Raw genomic sequence first — 22,031 nt, 5'->3', positions numbered from 1 at the left:
CTGATTAATAAAAAAAGTAACACAGACTTGATCTAAACATTATATACAAAAGTATACAATTAAAGGCCAAGCCTCTCTAATTCCATACTTCTCCACCATTACCACTTACTGCAGAGAATCATCAGTAACAGATTAAGTTGGGGACTTTTTCTTCCAGACTTTTTCTATGAATATACTAGGATATACATGTGTGAATATTTATTGTGTGTTTACACAGACACACACTCATATCCAGTCACACACATGCATAAATACGTACTGAAATGATGAATACATATGTGTATAGATTGTAACTGCTTTTTAAATGCTGGGTTTATTTCTACTTTATAAAAATTTATCATGGATATATTACACATATAACTATATACACATGTCTCTCATTCCTAGGTATAGATACACTATAATTTAAAATTTATTAGAATTTTTATGTGATTATTTAAAATTTTCATACATATTGACAAATTATCTCCAAATTTTATATTCTCACCGAGTGTGCATGGGCTTTCTAATTTCCCAAGCCTTGCTAACCACTTTATTAATCTTGCCTACTTGAAAAGTTAGGTTGTACACCTTTTCATGTTTATTGACCACTTGCATTTCTTCTTCTATGACTAGCGTATTCATGTATGTTTCCCTTTTTTCTATTTCATTGTTTATCTTTGTTTGATTAACTCATGTAAGCCCTTCAATGGATATTAAAACTTTGTCATATATGTGGCAAAGATGTGTTTCTGTGGTTTGTCACTTATTGGGCATTTTTTTAATAGAAGTATTACATTTTTATATTTTACAGTGTATCCATTTGTATTTTTATCTTGCTTTCTGACTTCCACACATATTTAGTTTATTTTTATTTACCCCAAATAAAAAAAAATATTTGCCAATGTTTACTTGTAGTAATCTATGATTCTGCTCCACATTTGAATTACATCAACATTTGGCTTTATATTTTAAGAGAAAATGTGCTGTGTTCAAGTTAAAAATTTAAAGTATAAATTTAACCTGTACTCCCTGTACTCTTGTTTGGAAGGGGAAAAAATTGATCTTTAAAACCCATATTTGCAACACATGTTGACACCTTACATATTAAAAACAATTAAAAAATGGAAACATCTGTGAGCAGTTTCAGACAGATAAAAATGAGAAGGTTTCTATATTTTCAACATCTTCCTCCTTGTTTTAGGACTATCTTTACACACATTGAGCTTAGGCAACTGTCACCACTGTGAATTCATTGGCTGCTATGTTAAGAACTCTATTGTGGGAAACAATTTGAAAGGGAGAGCTTTTTCTGTGAAAGTTTCAAGATGTGTTCAATGATCTGAAATATTTCCAATAAGACATGTTGGAGGAGGCCGACTGTGGAAATGGAAAGAAGTCAACCAAAATCTTCAAATAAAGTTTTGTATATACTCAATTAGAACCTTTTACTGAAGTTCAAGACCTAGATTATTTTGTTTATTTTATTCTTCATTAAAGTGCACCTCTGCCTTAAACTAGAAGTTAAGTGCCAAAATTTTATGCATGTGTCTTCTCAAAGTGCTTCTAGAAAGATGGGAAACAGGAAGTACTGAAAATCCTGTGAGAAACTCTGTCTTCAGATTTCTAGCTCTATTTGTATAGATTTAGGTACACAGTTTCGTAAATTGTTGTTTTGTGGAACACGCATCCTAAAACATGTGTCATGATAAAAACTGTTTATTTAATCTAGGCTTCCCCAAAACTTGACAGAGGGATTCTTAACAAGTGAACACCTGATAAAAACATACTGAATGCACTCTAGAACACAGTGTACTGGAGTGTAGAATCAGCATCCACGTTTCGGATTATGCCTTTGTGTGTAAACTAAACTCGTTGCCCCAGGCCATCATCAGGGAGAATCATAACTACTTTGGCTATTTAATTTTAAGACACTAGAGCTGTAATGTTGTCCTTCACATCAGCCTTCATTTATAGAGGTCTCTGTATCTAGCTGAAGTGACCTCTCCCAACTGATACAGAGAGGGAAAATGTAAGAGAACCAGTAAAAAAGAGGTTAGAGTGGGAGAGAGCCAAAGCATAAGAGACTGTTAAAAACTGAGAACAAACTGAGGGTTGATGGGGGGTGGGAGGGAGGGCAGGGTGGGAGGGAGGGGAGGGTGGGTGATGGGTATTGAGGAGGGCACCTTTTGGGATGAGCACTGGGTGTTGTATGGAAACCAATTTGACAGTAAATTTCATATATTAAAAAATAAAAATAAAAAAAAAAATAAAAAAGAAAAAAAAAAAAAAGAAAAAAGAAATATACTAAAATAAAAAAAAAAAAAGTCTTCAGGACAAAACTGGATAAAATTAAATTTAATGGCAAAGCGGTTAAGGCAGAGTGGTGTTTAAGAAAATCTCAGTTCAGATTAAAAAAAAAAACTGGCTTGACAAAGAAACTTTGTTTTTATGCATGTAAAAGATTGGTAGGTTGAAATATTGTGAAAGACAAGCTCCCAGAATAACCAGATGGAGCTAAGGAGATGTTAAAGTAATGCCTTGATTCCTGATAAAATATAAATGGGTGGAAGAAGTAGGTATATTAGATATATTTGATTATACCAAATCAAAGTGGAGTGACTCTCATGCTAGCGTTCATAGCACTGGGATGTCATGGGCACATTTCTAGTCTGACAAGTTATAAGACACGGCTTTTTATCTTGGTTCTGACACCACAAGAGCACAATTTTTGGATAAGATATTTAGATTCATACTAACTGGGACTTGTAATATCTACTAAGTCTGAATCTCTATATTGCTTTAAGAATCAAAGGAGATAAGAGTTTTAAAGTGCTACCCAGTTATAATGGTATATTACAAGAATGTGATTAATAAATAGAGATGGCATGTGAATTTTTCTGGCAAGAAAGTTTTGGATTCAAACCAGTTTGGAATGATGAGAAGAAGGGGCTGACTTCCCAAGTAAATAACTAATGGTTGAGAAGTATCAAAGGAAAGAGAATAGGGTTTTTTTGGAAGCCAAACGTGAAGAGAAGATGGAAGTAAGGGATGAGCAGTGTCAGAGAAAACGGAAGGGCCAAGAGGAGATCAGTCTTGCCTGAAGAAGTCTAAAAAGTTATAATTAACATAAAGGATATACTTAATAAAATTAGTAATTCCTACAGTGTAAAAGTTGCTAAAGGAACTCCAAGTGAAGAAATGAGATGAGAAAATGGCTGGAAGAGATGGTGAACTGAAGCAATGTGACATGTTTCCAGTTTGCCTGTAGTTTCATGCATATTATTTTTTCCTGCGTATATTCCATTCCAAATCCTGTGAGGTGTCTGTGATGCAGAACAGGGTTCCTACTTCTGTGAGCAGTTCCATCTATACTTTGCATAAATATCTATTTTAAGATGACAGGCTATGTTGATTTCTTTTGATACCTGGTAGTCATGGTGCAGTAAAGGTTGTTCAGTGAATTGTGAAAATTAATGTTTTTTTTTTCCAACATGTTAAGTGGATATTCTTTTTACTCAGAAAATTCAGGCCTTTTCTTCCATAAACCTGTGCCCAGAGTTGTTTCCTTTGGCAACAGGAATTCTTTGATCAACTTTAAATTCTCAGCTCCTTCCGAATTATCCTGAAAAACAAAACAAATAAACAAACAAAATTCCTTTACTGACATTTCAGTTAGTAGCCATCTTTAAGTATATATTCTCTTAAATAGGGAGCACATCAAAAGAAGTAGACAAACATTGAAACATTGGTGTAAACCCCCCCCCCAAAATAACATTATGTCTGATATGGAAGTTTCTTACAGCTGCTGTTGTTTTATTTGATGTATTCTCTCTAAAAATAAATCCCTAGAGTAAGAATGGCATCATTTTATGTTTTACATCGTGCTGAGAACACTATTGGCATTTAACAAGTAATAAATACAAGTTATAACTATAGCATGATATTTTCTAAACCTGAATGTTACCTACTGATTAGGAAAACTGAAAGGCCAATGCTCATCTGTTTTTAGAAACAAAATGGTAATTCAGATTTTTATCCAGTATTATATGACTACATCATCCAAATTTTGATCTTTACATTATTATCATTTTAACTTTTACTTTTTTAAATTTAGTGTTTATTTATTTTTGAGGCGGGTGTACACAGAATCTGAAGCAGACTCCATGCTCCAAGCTGTCAGCACAGAGCCCGACACAGGGCTCAAACTCACAGACTGCGAGATCATGACCTGAGTCGAAGTCGGACACTTAACTGACTGAGCCGCCCAAGCACCCCTACATCATTATCATTTTAACAGCCAATTCTTGGCAGTATACTATAACAGTTTTCTTGGCAGTATACTATAACCCTTGTGAATTTAAAAGACAATTTTTTTGTAAGTTAACTGATTTTATATTATGAGCATCTTGTATCTGATCATTACCCCTAGGAGAATAAACAAAAATAATTAAAAAGTAAACTGAAAATGAGCCTAGAGACATGGCTTTTCTTATCTTGCACAAGTCACAGAGCTACCCCAAATGGGTCTCAGTGGAAATTTTCACATGTGAATCTAGACGTGCTACCCAAGGTGTTGTAAATTAGGAGGGTGATATGAATAGAAGCATCCCAGTATTTTTCAGGCTTGGTATAATAGGCAGCATGCCTGTCATATTCTGAGGCACATTTTCTTGGAGGACAGGTTTGTTGGCAATGATCCAGAATGCCCAAGAGCAGTTTTCTCCACACTTGTTAATCTGTGTACAGGCTAATCAGATATTCCAACTTGTCCCCTAGAACATCAAGTAGGAAAATTTGGCTCTTCTAACAGGCTCTGTTTTATGATTTTAAGTATTACATGTAAAACATTCCCTGGAGTCCCCTTTTTGAAAACTTATACGAATGATTCAGTGCTACATTTCTCCAAGGTAAATAAGTGCCCAGTCTGGTATGTTACATTTGAATAACACCTTGTAAACGAAGGGCTAGTTGGACTTTCTGATTATGGAACTGAGAAAGAATAAGGATTTCCTCCGAGGAATCTTAGTATATTATACACTCTATAAAATGTAAATACTTTTTATTTACAGTTGGTTGCTAGGATCCAAGAGTGCTTCTGCATTTTCTATCATTTTTAATGTGCAATATGCAAGGGGAGTATCTTTTGAAGAGTTGTGAGAGAAGGAGGTTTCTCAGTTGAAGATTACATCACCCTGAGCAAAATTCCAAGTCTTTTTGTAAAACCATGCCACCAGCCTGTGGTCTTCCTTTTCAGAACCATTTATGCAGTGATCTGTGAACTTGTGGTGCTTTTAGGCCTCATTCTGAAACTTAAATTGAGAGACAAAATAAGCTGCGGTTATGATGCAGGACCAGGCATCAAAAATCCCAAGAAATCTAACTCACTTGATTTTACATAGCTTACTTTCTGGTCCTGTGGTTTCTGCATCAATATACTGTTACCTAGCCCCAACAGAACTATTGTGAAATTTAATCATTGTTAATATTTTGAGAATCCTAGATGAATGAAAAGTAAATTTAAAAAAATAGTTTCTATATTTTGTTCATATTTTTTCCTGAACTATTCTATCAGTTTCTCATTGGACCTATTTTCTTAATGAATGTTGAACTGTAACTTTTACAGACTGTGATCGTTTGGGTTCAAGTCCGCTACCTTGGATATGAGATATACCCTAGGAAATGAATTATATTTAAGAAACAGACGTTATTCTGACAACAAATGGTCTAGTAATTCTTCATTTGATATGTTATATATATAAGTCCTAATTTAATATATGCATTAAATATTTATTTTATATATAGTCTGAGTCTTTCATTTATAAAATATTTCTACTGTGACATACCTAACTAAAATTGCTGACTTTAAATAAACTCAGGAACTAGTTGAATCACATTTCTGTATACTGCTTTTAAAATAGTCGTGTCTTTATTTCCTTGTAGTTTATTAGAACATAAAATCTTAGAAATGGAGGGAAAGCACAAGGAAGAGTTGGACACCTTAAAAGAAGAGAGAGAGAATCTTCAAGTCTTGGTTACTCGTCAAACATACATTATTCAGGAACTGGAGAAACAATTGAACAGAGCCACCAACAATAATAGTGTCCTTCAGAAGCAGCAGCTGGAACTGATGGATACTGTGCATAACCTCGTCAGCCTTTGCACTAAAGAAGGTGGTAAGAATTTCTTCAGTGTGGCATAGTAGATACTTGATTTAACATGGAGCAAGTAAATATTCAATATAACTTTCTTGGTTGTATTGATTGCTGTATAAAAGCAGTAAAAAGAACATTAGTCTCAGAAGCATTTCATGAAATTTGCACTCACAATTTTCTCATTTGTTAACTTCAGAGAATGTATTCATGAGCTCGAATTTGTGAATTCACAATATATTCACTAAAAGAATGTGCTGGTTTTTTCTTTCTTGCTTGCTCTTAGATAAAATCTGAAATACTGTTGTGGATAAATATTTGATGTCATGGTGTTAGACATTTAAATATAGAGGGCAGAAATTAGCCAGTATTCAAGGTTGGTTCAGAGTCCTGGGGAGAGTTTCAGGAAGATTCCCATATTAAAGCTAATGTTAAATATTTCTTTTGTAGAGGGGGAGAAAGAGGAGTCACCTGCAGGGAAAAGGAGATATGAAAGTTACCAATAACTATTGTGAAGGAGAAAGAATCTTTATTGTTAAAGGCTTTTATTAAGATAACTTATGTTTAGTCCTGTGTGGAGAAGACCTAACCAGAACATCCAGGCATATTTATTCTGGGGTGTCTTTGTGACAATGGAAGTGCAATTTTTTTAATTCCAGTATAGTTAACATATATCGTTATATTAGTTTCCGGTGTTGGAAATACAAATTTTTAATATGATTGGAATATCTGGAGCCATTTGACCATTGACAATATTTACGCCTATGTGTCTTCAGAAAATATTTATCCATTTGCCCAGCCCCACCCAACGATTATTGAATGAATGCCTCTGGGTGTGCTCATCCACTTCACGCAGATCCTCTCCCTAGCCTCAGGAGGGCTCTTCAAAGTTTGAAGCTTAAAGTCATCTTCTGTAGTGGTGCTTTGCTAATCAGCCTTTCTCTGAGTGAAGAGGCAAAGAATCGTAAATAGTGATGAGTGAAAGAGACCACTTCCATCTGAAAGCTATGGTTGTCACTAAACTGTGGCTTATGTGACCATTCACATGGTGGTTCAGTGTGCATATGCAATACACAGACTCCTTTAATTTAACAGTGGGCTTGAGTTATATGAAAAATTAGCTCTATTCCATGCTTTCATGTATAGATACGAATATAGATGATAATTCCATCTGAAGTGATCTTGTTTTAAAGACATTTCACATTTCTCTATTACACTCCATTACCTTGAATTCTATCTCCTTTAGATAGTCTAAACAAGTCCTTCATATACTTTGTAAAGAATATATTTAAACAGTAAGTTCCCAGAGCTCCATTTGGGTGTACTCAGAAATGTGATTGGGAAGGAAAAAACCTGCTAATCAGTCAGCGCCTGCCAAAACCTTGAATTAGAGTCCACTGGAAAGAAAGCATGGTATGATTTTGCCAGAGAATTTTAATAGAGCTCATGAGTGTTTAGAAATTAAGTATTAATATGAGACATATCTATTCTCATATTGAACTGAATACATTAGGGGGAACATTGAAAACATATTTTTCTTATCATCCTGAGACTTAAAGCACATGGAGTTGAGTATTTCTTTCTTTTTTTTTTCCATGATGTTAGAAATATCAAGCCCTGGTGATTCTCACAGAGCTCATATGTCTGCCTGCTTATCATAATTTCACTTCTTTTCTGAGTATTTGTCTAACAAATATGTCTTTAAACTTTTAGAGGCATGGGTGGGAGTGACTGCAAAAGTAAAATTCCTGGCTGGGTTTGGAGTTTGGGTGCAACGTCAGGCAACCAAACATCTGTTCGAGAAACATTTATTAAACAATTATGATCCTAATAGATGCTACCCATCACATACACTCAGGGTAGAAGAAAAGTAACTATATCTCTTTTATCATATAGCATATCCAAAACAAATAAAAATAATAGAGACAACTTGCCTAATACTTCTCTTGATATTTATTTTCCTTTTAATGATACAATCCTAAAATGAATTCCAATTTAATTACAGGACTTGTGATCCTCATGTAACTCTATTGCCCCATTTTTCCAATGGGTTCTGTGCTCTTATAACCATCGGTTTTATTTGCTTCTTGCTAATCTTTGTTTTAATTCTGTAGTTAAGCATTCTAACTAAATATTTGATCATTTAAGGACTCATAGATGACACAAAATGGAAATGCCTCTTATTGAGGTATCCATCAAGATTTTAATTCTCTGCATATCTTCATTTTCACTGGTGCCTTAATCTTCAGTTATGGTGAATATAAAATTTTAAATGATGCATATCATAATACTGGATTAAATATCAGTCACTAAAATGAATTTTTTTCATTCTAATTCTAAAACATATAAGTAAACCCTTTCCAAACTTTTGTGACCAACAACTTATTTATCAAATGGATTTATTATTTATCAAAGGATTATATGCACATATTCTACTTTTAAATTTAAATATATGCACGTACATCTAAATCAATATATCACAATAAATGCATAAATTTTTTAAAATATATATTTTAAAAATTCAAAGAGCATTCTTCTGAAAGCTTTTCCAAAATCCTTATGAGCTGTGTTAATGATAAAAAAGCCAAAATGTTTAATTGACTTTAAGGGTCCTCTGTTTCCAACTTGACCCAGTCACTTCTGGAGATGGCCTGAACATATCACTACAAAGTAAGAGAAGAAATTTTTAGTGCATTTTCTCTGTCATCGGCAACTAATTTAACCTTTATGAGGTGTTTCATCATTTTGTAAAGTCAGGATAATTGTGTGTACTTCTTAGTGATAGGGAAAGGATTAAGTTAGGTACTGCATGTAAAGGCAAACAGCACATGACATAGTTGACTCATTAAACTTTAGTTCTTTCTTTCTCTTCCAAGTAACAAGATTCAGTTAAACACAAATTTATTAAGTGCTATCTATAAGCAAAATTTCTTTCATGGAAATTGTCTGAACACAATGCTCAAGAGTTGAGAATCATCCAAACTCTTTCTTTTAGCTTTTGTTTTCTTGTCTAAAAGGGGATCATAATGCATACCTGATGAGTTTATAGTAAATTAAAAGACATTTTTATGAAACATATAGCATCAGTGCCCATCCATAGTAAATGCTGAAAAAATTGTAGTTTTCTTTTTATGCCTTCTAAAGTGCTTAAAACTCACTAAAGTTACATGATAAAAACATTCTTAGGAAGTGCCGGCTGGAAATTTATCATTTCCCCAAACATGTGTTCGGCACAGGAATTGTGAATCCATCTTTGCACATAGGGATTATTTTTGTTTAGTTTCACAGAACTTTTCCTACTAAAATATCTAATGTCATAAGATGCATTTAAGCTAAGTACAATTTTTGACAAACACATTTTCTTAAATAATTCACCAACCTGTCCTCTTCTTGTTCCAAACAGGCAATAGTGGTGTTTTAGGCAAATAATCATTTCAAACTGAATTGCATCCATTTTGTAAGTCTTCTGGGTAAGATACTTTTTTTGTCTTACCTTTGTCTGCAGACATTTGGTCACATTTATTCTTAGAAACATTACCCACTAAAAAAATATTGCCCTCAATGTTATCATAGTGTCAAAACTTAGCTGATTGCTTCATGGTTTTGGCAATTCACAGTTATTGCTGGACTTAAAAAGTTTACATTGATAATGGCATGGAAACAAGGCTTTGCATTCTTTTGGGAAGGATAGTCAGGGGCTGTGACTGTCAGACATTCACCATTCATATTTCTGTTCAGAAGTGATTAAACCATCGCCACATACATTGAGCACACACAAGGGAAACATATTATGTGATCAAGAATTTAATTCGTAACAGTGCACTAAAAAAGAAAGAGAGTAAAAAAAGAAAATAGTATTTAGCCTCCACCCTCCACCATGGGCTGGTTTTCTTACTGTCTAAATCAGCTTGGAGCATACTCCTGCTATACCAAGGTACAATTAATAAATTTATCCATTCACTCAAAAATAGTTATACAGCAACTGTTATGTTTCTTATTCCCTTCTGGGTATAAGAATATTCCTCTCATCCATTTCTATTTAACAAATATTTTTTGAGTTCTTGTTATATAGCAGATGGGGTTTGGACCACTGGGTAGAGAGAAAAGATGTAATTCAGTCTTTAGCGTCAAGGAAACTAGAGTTTGGTGGGGAGAGAGACAGATAAACACACAATGACATTTCATAAACGTTTGGTAGAGGTGAGGCCAACATGCCAGGACACTAGTGAAATATACAAGAGAAATATTAGAATCATGACAGAGACATGATGAGGGCAGAATACAGCATCTACAGTCTTCTTAAGGATGTTGTTGAGTGCTTACTATGATTCAGGCATTGCTTAAACTTTATGTGTATTAACTTAGTCCCCACAATAACAGTATGAGGTAACTACTATGGTTCATCCCATACCTAAATGCATAACCTAAATCTCAGAATCAAAGCCAGGAAGACAGTGAAATGTGGAGTTAGAGAGGTAAACTGAAGGAGATCAAGGAAGCTGCATTTTTTTTCTCTGAAAGCAAAAGGGGGTCATGCTAATATATGAGGACAATATTGACATTTGCATTTTAGAAAAAATTACCCAAGTCATATTGTAGGAAGAATGTATTGGAGAGTTTGTAAGCTTGGAAGTAGAAGGACCAGATAGGTGTGTTTGCCATTTTTTAAATATTAGCAAATATTTGGAGAGTAAATACAACCTTCTGAGCCCTTTGCATATATTAACTCATTCAGTTCTGATAACAGCTCTTTAAGCATGTGCCCTTATTAGCTTTATTTGACAGATAAGGAGACTAAGCATAGAGAGGTAAATAATTTCTAAATATCACACTGCTAGCAAACGAGCAAGCTGAGATTTGAACCCAGAGTCTGATTCTCGAGCCTGTATGTTATCTAATATACTATGATGGGGAGGGAAGAGAAAGAGTTGATAGTGGTTTTCATCCGATTCTCAAAAGGATCCCCTAGGAGAAAAATAATGAAGTCAGATTCAAAGGGGGAAAATGGAAAGACAGATGGAGGGGAAATTTGTGAAAAAAGAGAATCAGAATCAACAAGAAATAAAGACCTATTAGAAATAGAGTCAAATATAACTTTTAATTTTCTACTTTGAGTAACTGATGGGATGTTGATGACATTCCTTAAAATCAGCAACGTGTAAAGAGAAACAGGTATAAGGGGGAAACATAATGAGTTTAGTTTGGGGCATATTGACTGAGGTGACTATGGGAAATTAGAATCTGGAAATCAGAGAAATAGGAATATGGAATTCAAGAGTGAAATCTGGATGACTGCATAGACTGCTGTGTCCTCACAACGTAGTAAGTCCGTGCAGCAAATGAAATCATTAGAAGTGCATATAAAGCAATGACTCAACCATTTGGGGGGTTGTAGATCCACTCGAGAATCTCATGAAAAGTAGCCTACCATTCCTTCTCGCTTAGTGCAAACACTCAGGCACAAGCTTATGTGTAATTTCAGAGAATTTACATGGTAAGATTATGAACCCAGTTTAAAATCATAAGAATGTAAAATCAAAGAGAGAAAATTGAGAGTTCTGTAAGGGATGGCCAAAAAGAGACCAAAAAGAAAACAGAACTAGGGAGGAAAAAAACAGTAGTGAACAGTGTTATGGCAGAGAGACAAGACTGCTATGAAATGTCTTGTCTTGATGGCAAATAAGCAGAAAGGCCAAAAAAAAAAAAAAAAAATGGCAGACTGAGATGTGAACTTAAACTGAGATGTGGAATGTGGCTTCCTATAGGGAGAGTTTGGTTGCATGTATGGCTCAATTGCATGGGCAAGAGCCTGGGATGCTTGGGTGTCTGACTCTTGACCTGGGCTAAGGTCATGATTTCATGGTTTGTGAGTTCAAGCCCCACATTGGGTTCTGCACTGTGCTTAGCATTCTCTCTCTCTCCTCACCTTCCCCTCTCTCTCCCTTTTCCTCCCCCTCTCTCTCTTTCTCTCTCTCAAAATAAATAAATACACTTTAAAAAATAAATTAACATGAGCAAGAAGAAGTGAAAGCAAAAAAATATTATCTGCCCACACCCAGCAGACTGGCCCGTGAAAGGACAGGGAGCAGTGTGTGTTGGGATGTACACAGGACAGAGAGGAGTAAAAGAAACTTAAATACCGAGAGACGTGCGCATGCTTGTTTAGTTAGGTCCCTAATATGAAGCGCAAATTTCAAATTATAAGGAGCTTCTCATGCAGCTCATTAAAATAAAAAATAAAAATATAAAAAAACTTCTTTCACATCATGTGAAGACATAATGATGGATACTATAAATTTTTAAGTGATCTAAATTATTTTGTTTAAAATATCTTTCCCAGAGGCTGATTGCCGTGGTATGGAACTTCTGATCATTATTTTCAGTCCTCTGGCCTTCTGAAAAGGGGAAATGAGGCATTTATTTCTTTCCCAGTGCTGAGAAGACATTTGGTTCTGTTCTCAGAACAGAATAATTCTACCATCTGAAAGGAATTTACCTCCCGTGTAGTGTCTATTGAGTTTGTGAAGTAAATCATTCAGTCAAGGGATGAGATAGTTTGAACTCCTGCAAGTCCCTTGAGTTAAGAATGATTCTAAAAACATCACAAGCAATGGGAGGAAATTAAAACTTTTTGAATGTCACTTATATAAACATTGATAAAAATAGAATATATCATTTTCATTGACTGAGTAAAATATTTGGGTTTTCGTTGACTACTTGTAATGCACAATTTAACATTAGGTAGAAAGAGAAAGAAAAATACAGGAAGTCATCTGCTGAACACCACAGTGAGCACTTGTTCCCATTTAATGAGGGAAATGCTTTATCTTGACAGAAAATTATATGTCAAACATTTACAATTTCCTTAAAATGAACCACACTTTCTAGCACTTCCTTTCATAAAACCCAATGGCTTTAAGGGGAAAGTGACTGTTTATTTTTGGAAATGGTATATTTCTCCTTTTTGATGGAGCATGTTATCTGCCTTTTGAAAAGTTGTAATTTCTGTGGAAAAAAATTGCGTGAATAGCAGATAGTGAAACTCATGATAGCAAAATAAAAAATAGTACAGCCTTTGACCTCTCCCATGAATCATTTCAAAACCACATCTTTTGGGGGAGACTTGAAATTTTGTGGTTAATTCTCTTTTGGAATTAGAGTTTCAGCTTCAGAAACTGAACTATCACACACACACACACACACACACACACACACACGCACACGCACAAAAGTGTTGCCTTGATGTTCCAACATTTCGACTTGAGTAAACTCCATTTCTTCTTCTATTCTGCTTTCATGATCTGATTGATTAAAGCAAAGAAGCAGAAAATATTTTTTTAAGTTTGTTTATTTTGAGAGAGAGAGAGAGAGAGAGAGAGAGCGAGCACATGCACATGATCAGGAGAGGGTCAGAGAGAGAGAATCCCAAGCAGGCTCTGCACTGTCAGTGCAGAGCCCAATGTGGGGTTCAAACTCACAACCAGGAGATCATGACCTGAGCTGAAATCAAAAGTCAGATGCTCAACTGTCTGAGCAACCCAGATGCCTCAAAGCACAAAATATTTTTAATAGAATTCCAACTAAGTCATTTCCTGGACTCATCCACACTCAAGTTGAACTGAACAAGTATTTCCTGAGTCTAGGGATGTAATAGAGCAGTGGTTACTTATAGATAAGCTATGGTACTTAACGCTGAGTCCAAATGATACCTATAATTACCTGGAGAGAGAGAAAAAATTTTTATTAACATAATTTAGTATGTATGCATCACATCAACCATACAGTGAAACCCTCATGAAATGTCTTCAGCTTTAAGAAGGGAGAAAGATGAAATAAAACCTGAAAAATACAACAACTATACAGTTAAGCTTAAATACATATAAACAAAATAATATTGATTTTTAGCATTTAAAGAACCTTTAAAACTATTGATAAAAAACATTTTTAGTTTCCTATTGGAGCTTGTCATTTATTTTCAACTAAAGAATATCAACATCATAATTAAATACACTGGAATCTCATCTTACTACTGGCTTGGATGTTCACATTCTGAGTGGGACCATCTCCTATAAGGAATCACATTAATATGTGACCTACTAGGAGCCATGTATCTTTTTAATGAATTTATGATAAAGTTAAATAATTAAATTAAATACCAATTAAGCCAAACCTCTTTATTTATTTATTTATTTAGAGAGAGAGAGAGAAAGAAAAAAAATATGAGTGGGGGAGGGGCAAAGAGTGGGGGAGAGAGAGAATCCCAAGCAGGATCCTCGCTATCAGTGCAGATCTCAACATGGGGCTTGATCTCATGACCCTGAGATCATGACCTGAGCCAAAATCAAGAGTTGGACGCTTAACCAACTGAGCCACCCAGGTGCCCCAAGCCAAACCTCTTTTAATATGTGTGTTTTTTGTGTCTTTGCATATACTCATAATTATTTTAAGTTGTGAACATTCTGTTTTCATAGCAAGCATGAGTTCCTTTAGAGTAGTGAATTTGAACTTTGGGTTTAATTTTAAGTGGAGATTTGGTTCTAAAGGAAGTTTGTCCCATTGTTGTGGCCTCATATACACACTTACAAATGCACAAGTAAACTGAATCCCAACCATAATTAATCCTCCAGCTCATCTCCCTAGAGTTAGGTTACCTTAGACTGAGATGGTTACCTAACCAGTGTCTTGGATCCGCTGTGACATATGACATTTAGAGGGCAAGGCATGGTGGTCTAGAAGGAATAGGAATCAGGGCATCTGAGTTCTAGCCCCAGCTCTGCTGCCAGGTTGCTTCATATAAAAGTACCACACACCTTAGTGTTTGATGGCCTAGACAAATCCACACATTTTATGACTCATATCAATCATTCCGTTTCTTCTCTTGGTTTTGTATCACATCTGATGACTAGGGAAATCCCAACTTCAGAATACAAACTTAGCATGGCAATCAAGTATTATTTTTCAAGTATATTTTACCGTAAGAGTAAGAATCGAAGTGACATACCTCTGGTGACAGTCAGTCTTTATTTATTTAAAACTTGAAGTGTTTTGGTGTTGTGTTGTGGGGTTTTTTTGTGTGTCAGTTTTCAAAAGCATCTGGCAACTGCTTTCCATTTTACAGCATTGCCCAAGGACTTTCAGTCCGTTTTTAATGACTTTTGCTGAAATTACTTATTTGTCTACTTAAAACAAAACACAAAAGATGCCCTTTAAGCTTTCCCACATGCATGAGAAATCTTTTGTTCAAAACCGATATATTCCAGTCAGGCCAAAAACATTACATGGGAAATTAACACACATGAAACACCTGACATATTTTTGTTAATGGAATGACCTTCTGAACAAATGGCAAGGGTCATGTAGCACTTATAACTGCCCATCAGGGTGCCCAAAAGGATAACACAGAAATAATTTTTGTGAAAAATGAGTATTGCTTGTTTAAACAAAGGTTGTGTGTAAATCCATTTTCAATTTTCTATTCTTTTTTTTCCCCATTCTTTGCTATGTTAAGGGTAATATGCATTAAATATACATTCATGTATATATATATATATATATATATATATATATATATACACACACACACACGTGTATGTATGTGTATATATATACATATGTATATGCATTAAATATACATTCATATATATATATATATATATATATATATATATATATATATATATGAGTCATTTCACATTAGAAGAGCATTGGAAATTTTTAAATACACTAATCAAACTAGAGTACAAATATGTAGAATTAGCTTGATGCTTCATTATTCTACACTAAAAAAAATACCATAAAATTAGCAATCTACCTATGGCATAAGGTGGTTTGCATGTCCACATAGATTTAACAGTTTATGCACTTTATGCATACACCTCAATATTATTAAAAATGTACATGCCTATAATTATACGTATGGGTAATATATTCTCCAGATAATTAAAATGTACCTCATTAAGTAGTAAAATGTTAAGAAAATTTAAAAATATTGTGATAGTAAATTTTCTGCATTGTTTTCATCTTCTCCTTTTTCATAAAAAATTGAATAAAACCAAAGCTTTTAATAATTCATTATATTCAGCATGACTTAATTTGCATCATAATACAATGCCATTGAAAAAGTATAGAATTTGTCCCTCGTACACTGCCCAAACTCTTCTCATTTCTTATTTTTGCCTACTTTTAAGATTACTGTCTCTTCCTCCTACACAAAAAAACCCTTTTGATTATCATTTTTGTTGTTGTTGTCTTCATGCCTTATTCTAGAAGATGAACACAAACACACTCCCACACAAATACCCACACATATGCTTACTCTCCCTTTCCCCACTAGCACGTCCTTTATACTTGTCACTTCAGCAAATAGTTCAGAGGCTAGAAGATCAAGTAATTAGGCTTGTGAGAATAGTGTCTAAGACTAATGGAGGTAGACTTTGGTCAGCACAATTTTTAGGATATAGATATTATGAAATCCAATGTAACTGCTCAGGCAACTCTTATTTCCTAATTCTCTGTTAGCTTCTGAATTTGTGGGCCACCAGTGCTCCACATTTCTGCTGAGAATTCCCATCTCACAGATAATTCTGCTACCTGTTCCTTTCTTCTCTTCTCAACAGTTTTTCTTCTTTCTTGTCTTTTCTGCCCCCTGTCACTCTTCCAGTACTTCTTGCTTCCATGAGAAGAGTCTGTAGCCATCCAGAATTAAGGCCTGTCCTGATTTACCCAACACCCTGGATATGACTTTGTCAGCTGAGATAGGTATTGCTGGGGACTCTGTGACAGATGAGTCACTGGAGTCCTATTTGAGTTTGACTTCACTCCAGGGGCCAGTAAGAAGTAGTTAAGATTCTTAGCTTTATAGTTAAAGAATCTCACTACTTAGAAGTTTTGGTGAAGTTAGAAAGCATCTCTGAGCCTCAGTTTCCTCATATATACAACATATTGATAAATATACCACATTAGGTATTTATGAGGACTAATGAAACAAAGCATATAAAACATACTTGGCTCACAAAATTCAGAGTTGAACACATAGTAAGTGTGCTAGTTACTAATACTAGTATGCCAATTGATTTTATTACGATCATGATTATTATATTTCCACCAAGAAGATGATGGCTAGTTATCTACAAAATATACACATACACAGAATAGGGTTGTTTTTTTTTTTTTAGAAAAAAAAATTTTAACAAAAATTTTAGTTAAAATTATAATGTAGCAAGTGAATGATGTTCAAGTGTTCTCTTATACCAGGATTAGAGGGACTGTGGGGAAAAGAATAGTAGATTTTTTTAAAAAGAAGCTTTTAGCTACTTACCCAAAGACTTCAGGTGTACTCTATATAGTACATATATACACATAAATACATATAATATAAATATGCTACATTAAACTGTATGTAATTGCCATTTTTGTAGGTTAAACCAATCATGCTGAGATGTCAACCCCCAGATATTTAGGTTCATATGCGTATCTTTTATATAAAATAAAGTGCCAACTTGGAAATTTTCAGTTCAGAAGCCTCAAGCTTTTATGTATTTAAGTAGCTATACACATGTGATATGTATTTATAGAGTCACTGGTAAGTTTTGCTCACCTTCATACCCACCCACACAATATTGAAATGTTGAATATTGCCTGTAAACCTTTTAATTTTCCACACCCTAGAAATGTAAGGTATTATCTTCTCCTATTTCTAAAAGTCCTTTCAAATAAATTAGGAACCTAGAGAGCATCTTCAAATGGCTTTTCCATGAGATGCCCACACACCTGGCTGAAAAGAACAGAATCTAATCAATCAGTTGTTTGCTTGTTTGCACCTTATCAGATATGGTGATTTACTTATCCATATGCTCAGTTAACTTCACTAACCTGTCACATTGAAAAATTATGGATTTAGGGTCAGTTCCTGTACTGTGCTCTCTGTAGTGATGATGGTCTAATAAGTAACATAAGGATTATCCTTAAACCAATAACTTGATCCACATATATTCTGATGTTTGCTAAATACTAGAGGTAGGAGTCATTAACCACATCTAAGATTTTAAAGGAATAAAGAATTTATCCCTTTAAAGCAACTTATTAGGAAATTAGTAGAATCAAGGCCTTCAGCTTTTTACATTGTTTTTGGTAGCAAAGGCTAATTGCCTTCTGTGTTCTGTACTAGGTTTCCTGTGACTCAGAATTACCAATTCCACATTCCAGGAAGTTTATTCTTGAGGGTTCATCTGAATTGAAGTGACCCTCCTCCTAAGCTTTATGGTTCTTCCCTCCAGTCAGCCCAGTGGCAGACATGCCATCTGGATTGAAATTCATTGGGCAAATAAAAGGCAGAGCCAGATAAAGTCAACAGTTGCTACAATCAGGGTCTCAGGTGTCTTATTGACTGAATGTTGGCTGGTGAAAGACATACATGCACCTGCTTGTGTTCCTATTCTTTCCCTTTAGATCATGGAGATTAGCCTATAGAGATAAGGCTAAATGAAAAGAATGAATAATGATTCTTTCCTGAGACTTTCTAGATTTATTTGCTGATATTGGTGTGCATAAAGTCTTTAAATTGCCATACCAGGCTTTTAAAATTAAGTTCAGATAAATGTTTTACACGTTTTATTCACTCAACTGTTCTCTCTTCTGGACAGCCTTTCCCAAGTTTACCTGACAGATAGAATATATTCTCCCTAAATATTCCCAATGAATTTGACACATATATCCAAAATAAAAATTGTGCATTATCTCTCTTTGGTGCTGTAGTTAAGCTGCTAACATCATAGCTCTAGAAGCTGTTGCTAGTCATCTTGTGACCAGGTAGAGAGTCATCAGCTGAGTCAAAAAGAAAAAAAAAAGGCACGAAACCAGTTCCTGTTCACATTCTTTGAAACCTGGTTATGCTTTACCTAAAACTCGGTTCTAGATTGTTTATGATTGAATAAATTAACTTTTTGCTTAAGGTAGCTTGAATTGAGTTCTCCTCTACATGGAAGGTACTAATCATGGATACAGCTATCATGAGTTATCATGGAAGACCTACTAATGAAAGACCTACTATGTATAGTAGGTCTTGTAGGTCTTTCTCCCATCACACTGTGATTGCGTTAAGAGAAGATTGTGGTTTTCTTATGTTTGTATCTTTACTGTCTAGGAAAAGTCATGCACGTAGAAGATGTTCAATCAATATTTGTTGAGTAAATTAATATAGCATAGATTAAACTAAGAGGGGACAGGAGGCAAGCTTTTAAATTGAAAAACCAATTAAAAAGCCACAGTCTATTTGTTTTATATTTAGGCTTTCATTATTTTTTAACTGATGGCAGCTGAGGGAGAGTAGTGGGACTAGTTAGGAAAAGAGAGAACACAGAATTTGGAAGGAAATATTAAGCAACATTAAGCAAATGAAAGTTGAGGTAGCAGTAGGAGCTGCCCAATAGACAAACAGAAATATGGATCTGGAGGTCAAGAGAGATGCAAACATACAATGTCAAAATGCTTATATCTTAGAAAGCTTTTATGTAGGAGTTTGAAGCCATGACAGATAGCTTGCAAAAAGAGCAAATGTATAAGAAATAGAGATCTGAGAGTAGAATCTAGTCAATATGTATATGGTAGGTGAAGAGAGGAAGGGAACTCAATGAAGATGAAAGGGAAAGGACAATTAGAGAATAGTAAAGGGACCAAGAGACATCAACACAAAAGGCAAGGGAAAAGATAGGCAAAGCCGGCTTCTGTAGTATGGGTGAATAAGGTGGAGGAAATATCAAATGACTTTGGTCTTCTTAGTAAACCATAAAACAAGGTCATGTATAAAGAATGAGAGATGATAGAAGTAAGATTTAGCCTTGGAAAAGTGGAAAGGTCTGAAGTACACTTTTCAGGAAGTATAATAGAAAATCTATTAGAAAGGACCAAGGGTTTGACCGAGCAGCATGGAGAACATAGCTGCATTTAGAAAACACGCATTTGGATGTCATTAAATAGCCTCATTTTAGTGTTTGCCATCTGGAAGCAGGGGTGAGAGAATGAAAAAATGTCCTTCCTTGAGTTGGAATTTATCCATGCAAGGGATTAGTAGAGGAAAGGACAGTGGGTGGAGAGCACCAGAATTCCACCTGAACTGTTTTTAATGCCTGACTCTGTGATAGAAGTTAGGAAGAAAGGAAAGCAAGGAAGTCTTAGTAAGGGACTGATAGTAATGGTGGGCATCCAGACTCAATTAGTGGAAAGACAGACTAATTAAGAATTAAGGAATGGAAGAGGAAAAGAAAACAGTGTGTGATCAAAGAGGGAACTTTTAGATATAAAGATTAATTTTTTAATTCATGCTTTTAAACCAGTCTGTTATTATAAAAAATTTAAACTACCCTGACAGATAGATTAACACCTCAATAAGGTTTCCAGTTCACTCCCCCTGGCTCTGTCCAGTTGATGCTTGTTATATCCTCCGCCACCATGTTTTCCATATCCATCTCTTGTCACTTACCATGAATTCCTCCAGATATCATCTTCTATTTTTATTAATTTTATTATTAATTTATTTTTTATTAATTTTATTAATTTATTAATTTTTTGAAACTCAAGATCTCCTATAAAAATGTATCCTTAGTTCTGACACTTGTAATGTTCATTGAATTCATCTTTTTATTGTTTTCCTATGTTTTAAAATGTTTACTATGTGCCCAGTTTTATAATATGTAGCTGTACATCTCTAGTAATTAACAAAGAAAATAATTAGTCATGCAAATTAAAGTTATGGAATTAAAACCTTTATTAACAATGGGTTATTAAATACATTTCATCTGAAATAATCTTTAAATTTTAACTGTTCAGAGGAAGTTTATATATGCAGCAAGATTAGATTACCTGGTTTTTTTTTTAAGACTTTAACAATAGTATGATGTGATGCAGTCGATGAATAAAATAAACAAGTTAGCCAACTCTGACAAGGAGAGGCCAGTTCAATATAATCCTAATGTAACCAATCAATTGTAACTCCCTAATATTTGGGCAGCTATAATGTTGGATTTGAGGGTGGAAGATCACCACTCCATTGGCTAGACTTGGTGGCCTTTCCCAGCCTGCTAGTGTCCCTTCTATAAGAGAGAATAATAATATAGTGTTGCCATTAATCATATTATTATTATTACTGTAACATTAATAATAACTACCACTTCTTCAGTTCTTAATATAATTCAGTCACTCTGTTCTGAGTAACATAATTCATACACTTGCCTCGGAGACATGTATAACTGCTCCACTTTGTAGTTTATAGAAGGGACCTTTTCCAAACAATAGTATATAGTACAAATGTCAAAGGAGAGCTGTGTACAGAGCTCTTAAACTGATTTTAAATCCTTCAATACTCTAAACTATGGCCTGGATCAAGCTTTCAAGCATAATATTTACTAATTAATAAGTAATCAAATATAAGAAGTCCAATTTTTCTGGAAAGAATGACTATTTCTTCTGCAAAGAGTGTGTTTCTATTTTTCAAATAGAACTTCATATTTCAAGAAAATGAAATATCTTCATAAGGTTATGTTGCCATTGCAACAACAAGAACTCCACAGTATAACCATAGTACTATCTGTACATTTTATGGTGGAATACTCAAAGCATTTTTCCAGTTATAAGACTTATATTCACGGTTTGGACATCACTTTTATACGATTAGTTTCCGGAAAAATAAAGTAATACTCAACGTTTTTCTTTTTTCTCTGTTATTGAAAATGTGTGTGGGTTTCCCTTTTCCCACACAAGGGCCTCTTCACCCACATCTTCCTGAAATGGAAAAGAAAAGAGGAGTGGGTGACAGAGAAGTGGGAAGGGTGCATATTCTCACTGCATAACTAAAGGGAGAGCAGGAAGTGGTCTATTCAGTAAGAGAAGCATTTTCTCCTTAGATAA

The 22,031-nt window shown here is 34.6% G+C and overlaps 1 protein-coding gene across 3 annotated transcripts in view; it reads left to right on the top strand.

Annotated features, from left to right (window-relative positions):
- The window catches only part of ANGPT1 (angiopoietin 1), a 239,371-nt gene that overhangs the window by 161,326 nt on the left and 56,014 nt on the right, over positions 1 to 22,031 (top strand). For 2 of the 3 annotated variants that reach the window (XM_042923454.1, XM_042923456.1), the window contains one exon: positions 5,923 to 6,155. In XM_042923454.1, the coding sequence (XP_042779388.1) occupies positions 5,923 to 6,155 (233 nt within the window). The remainder of the gene's footprint in view (positions 1 to 5,922; positions 6,156 to 22,031) is intronic. The other variant, XM_042923455.1, reaches the window with a different exon arrangement.

Source organism: Panthera leo, chromosome F2 (assembly GCF_018350215.1).
Source record: "Panthera leo isolate Ple1 chromosome F2, P.leo_Ple1_pat1.1, whole genome shotgun sequence".
In the NCBI taxonomy this organism is placed as follows: Eukaryota; Metazoa; Chordata; class Mammalia; order Carnivora; family Felidae; genus Panthera; species Panthera leo.
Note: the sequence above shows the minus strand (reverse complement) of the source record. Positions and strands in the feature narration are given on the sequence as shown.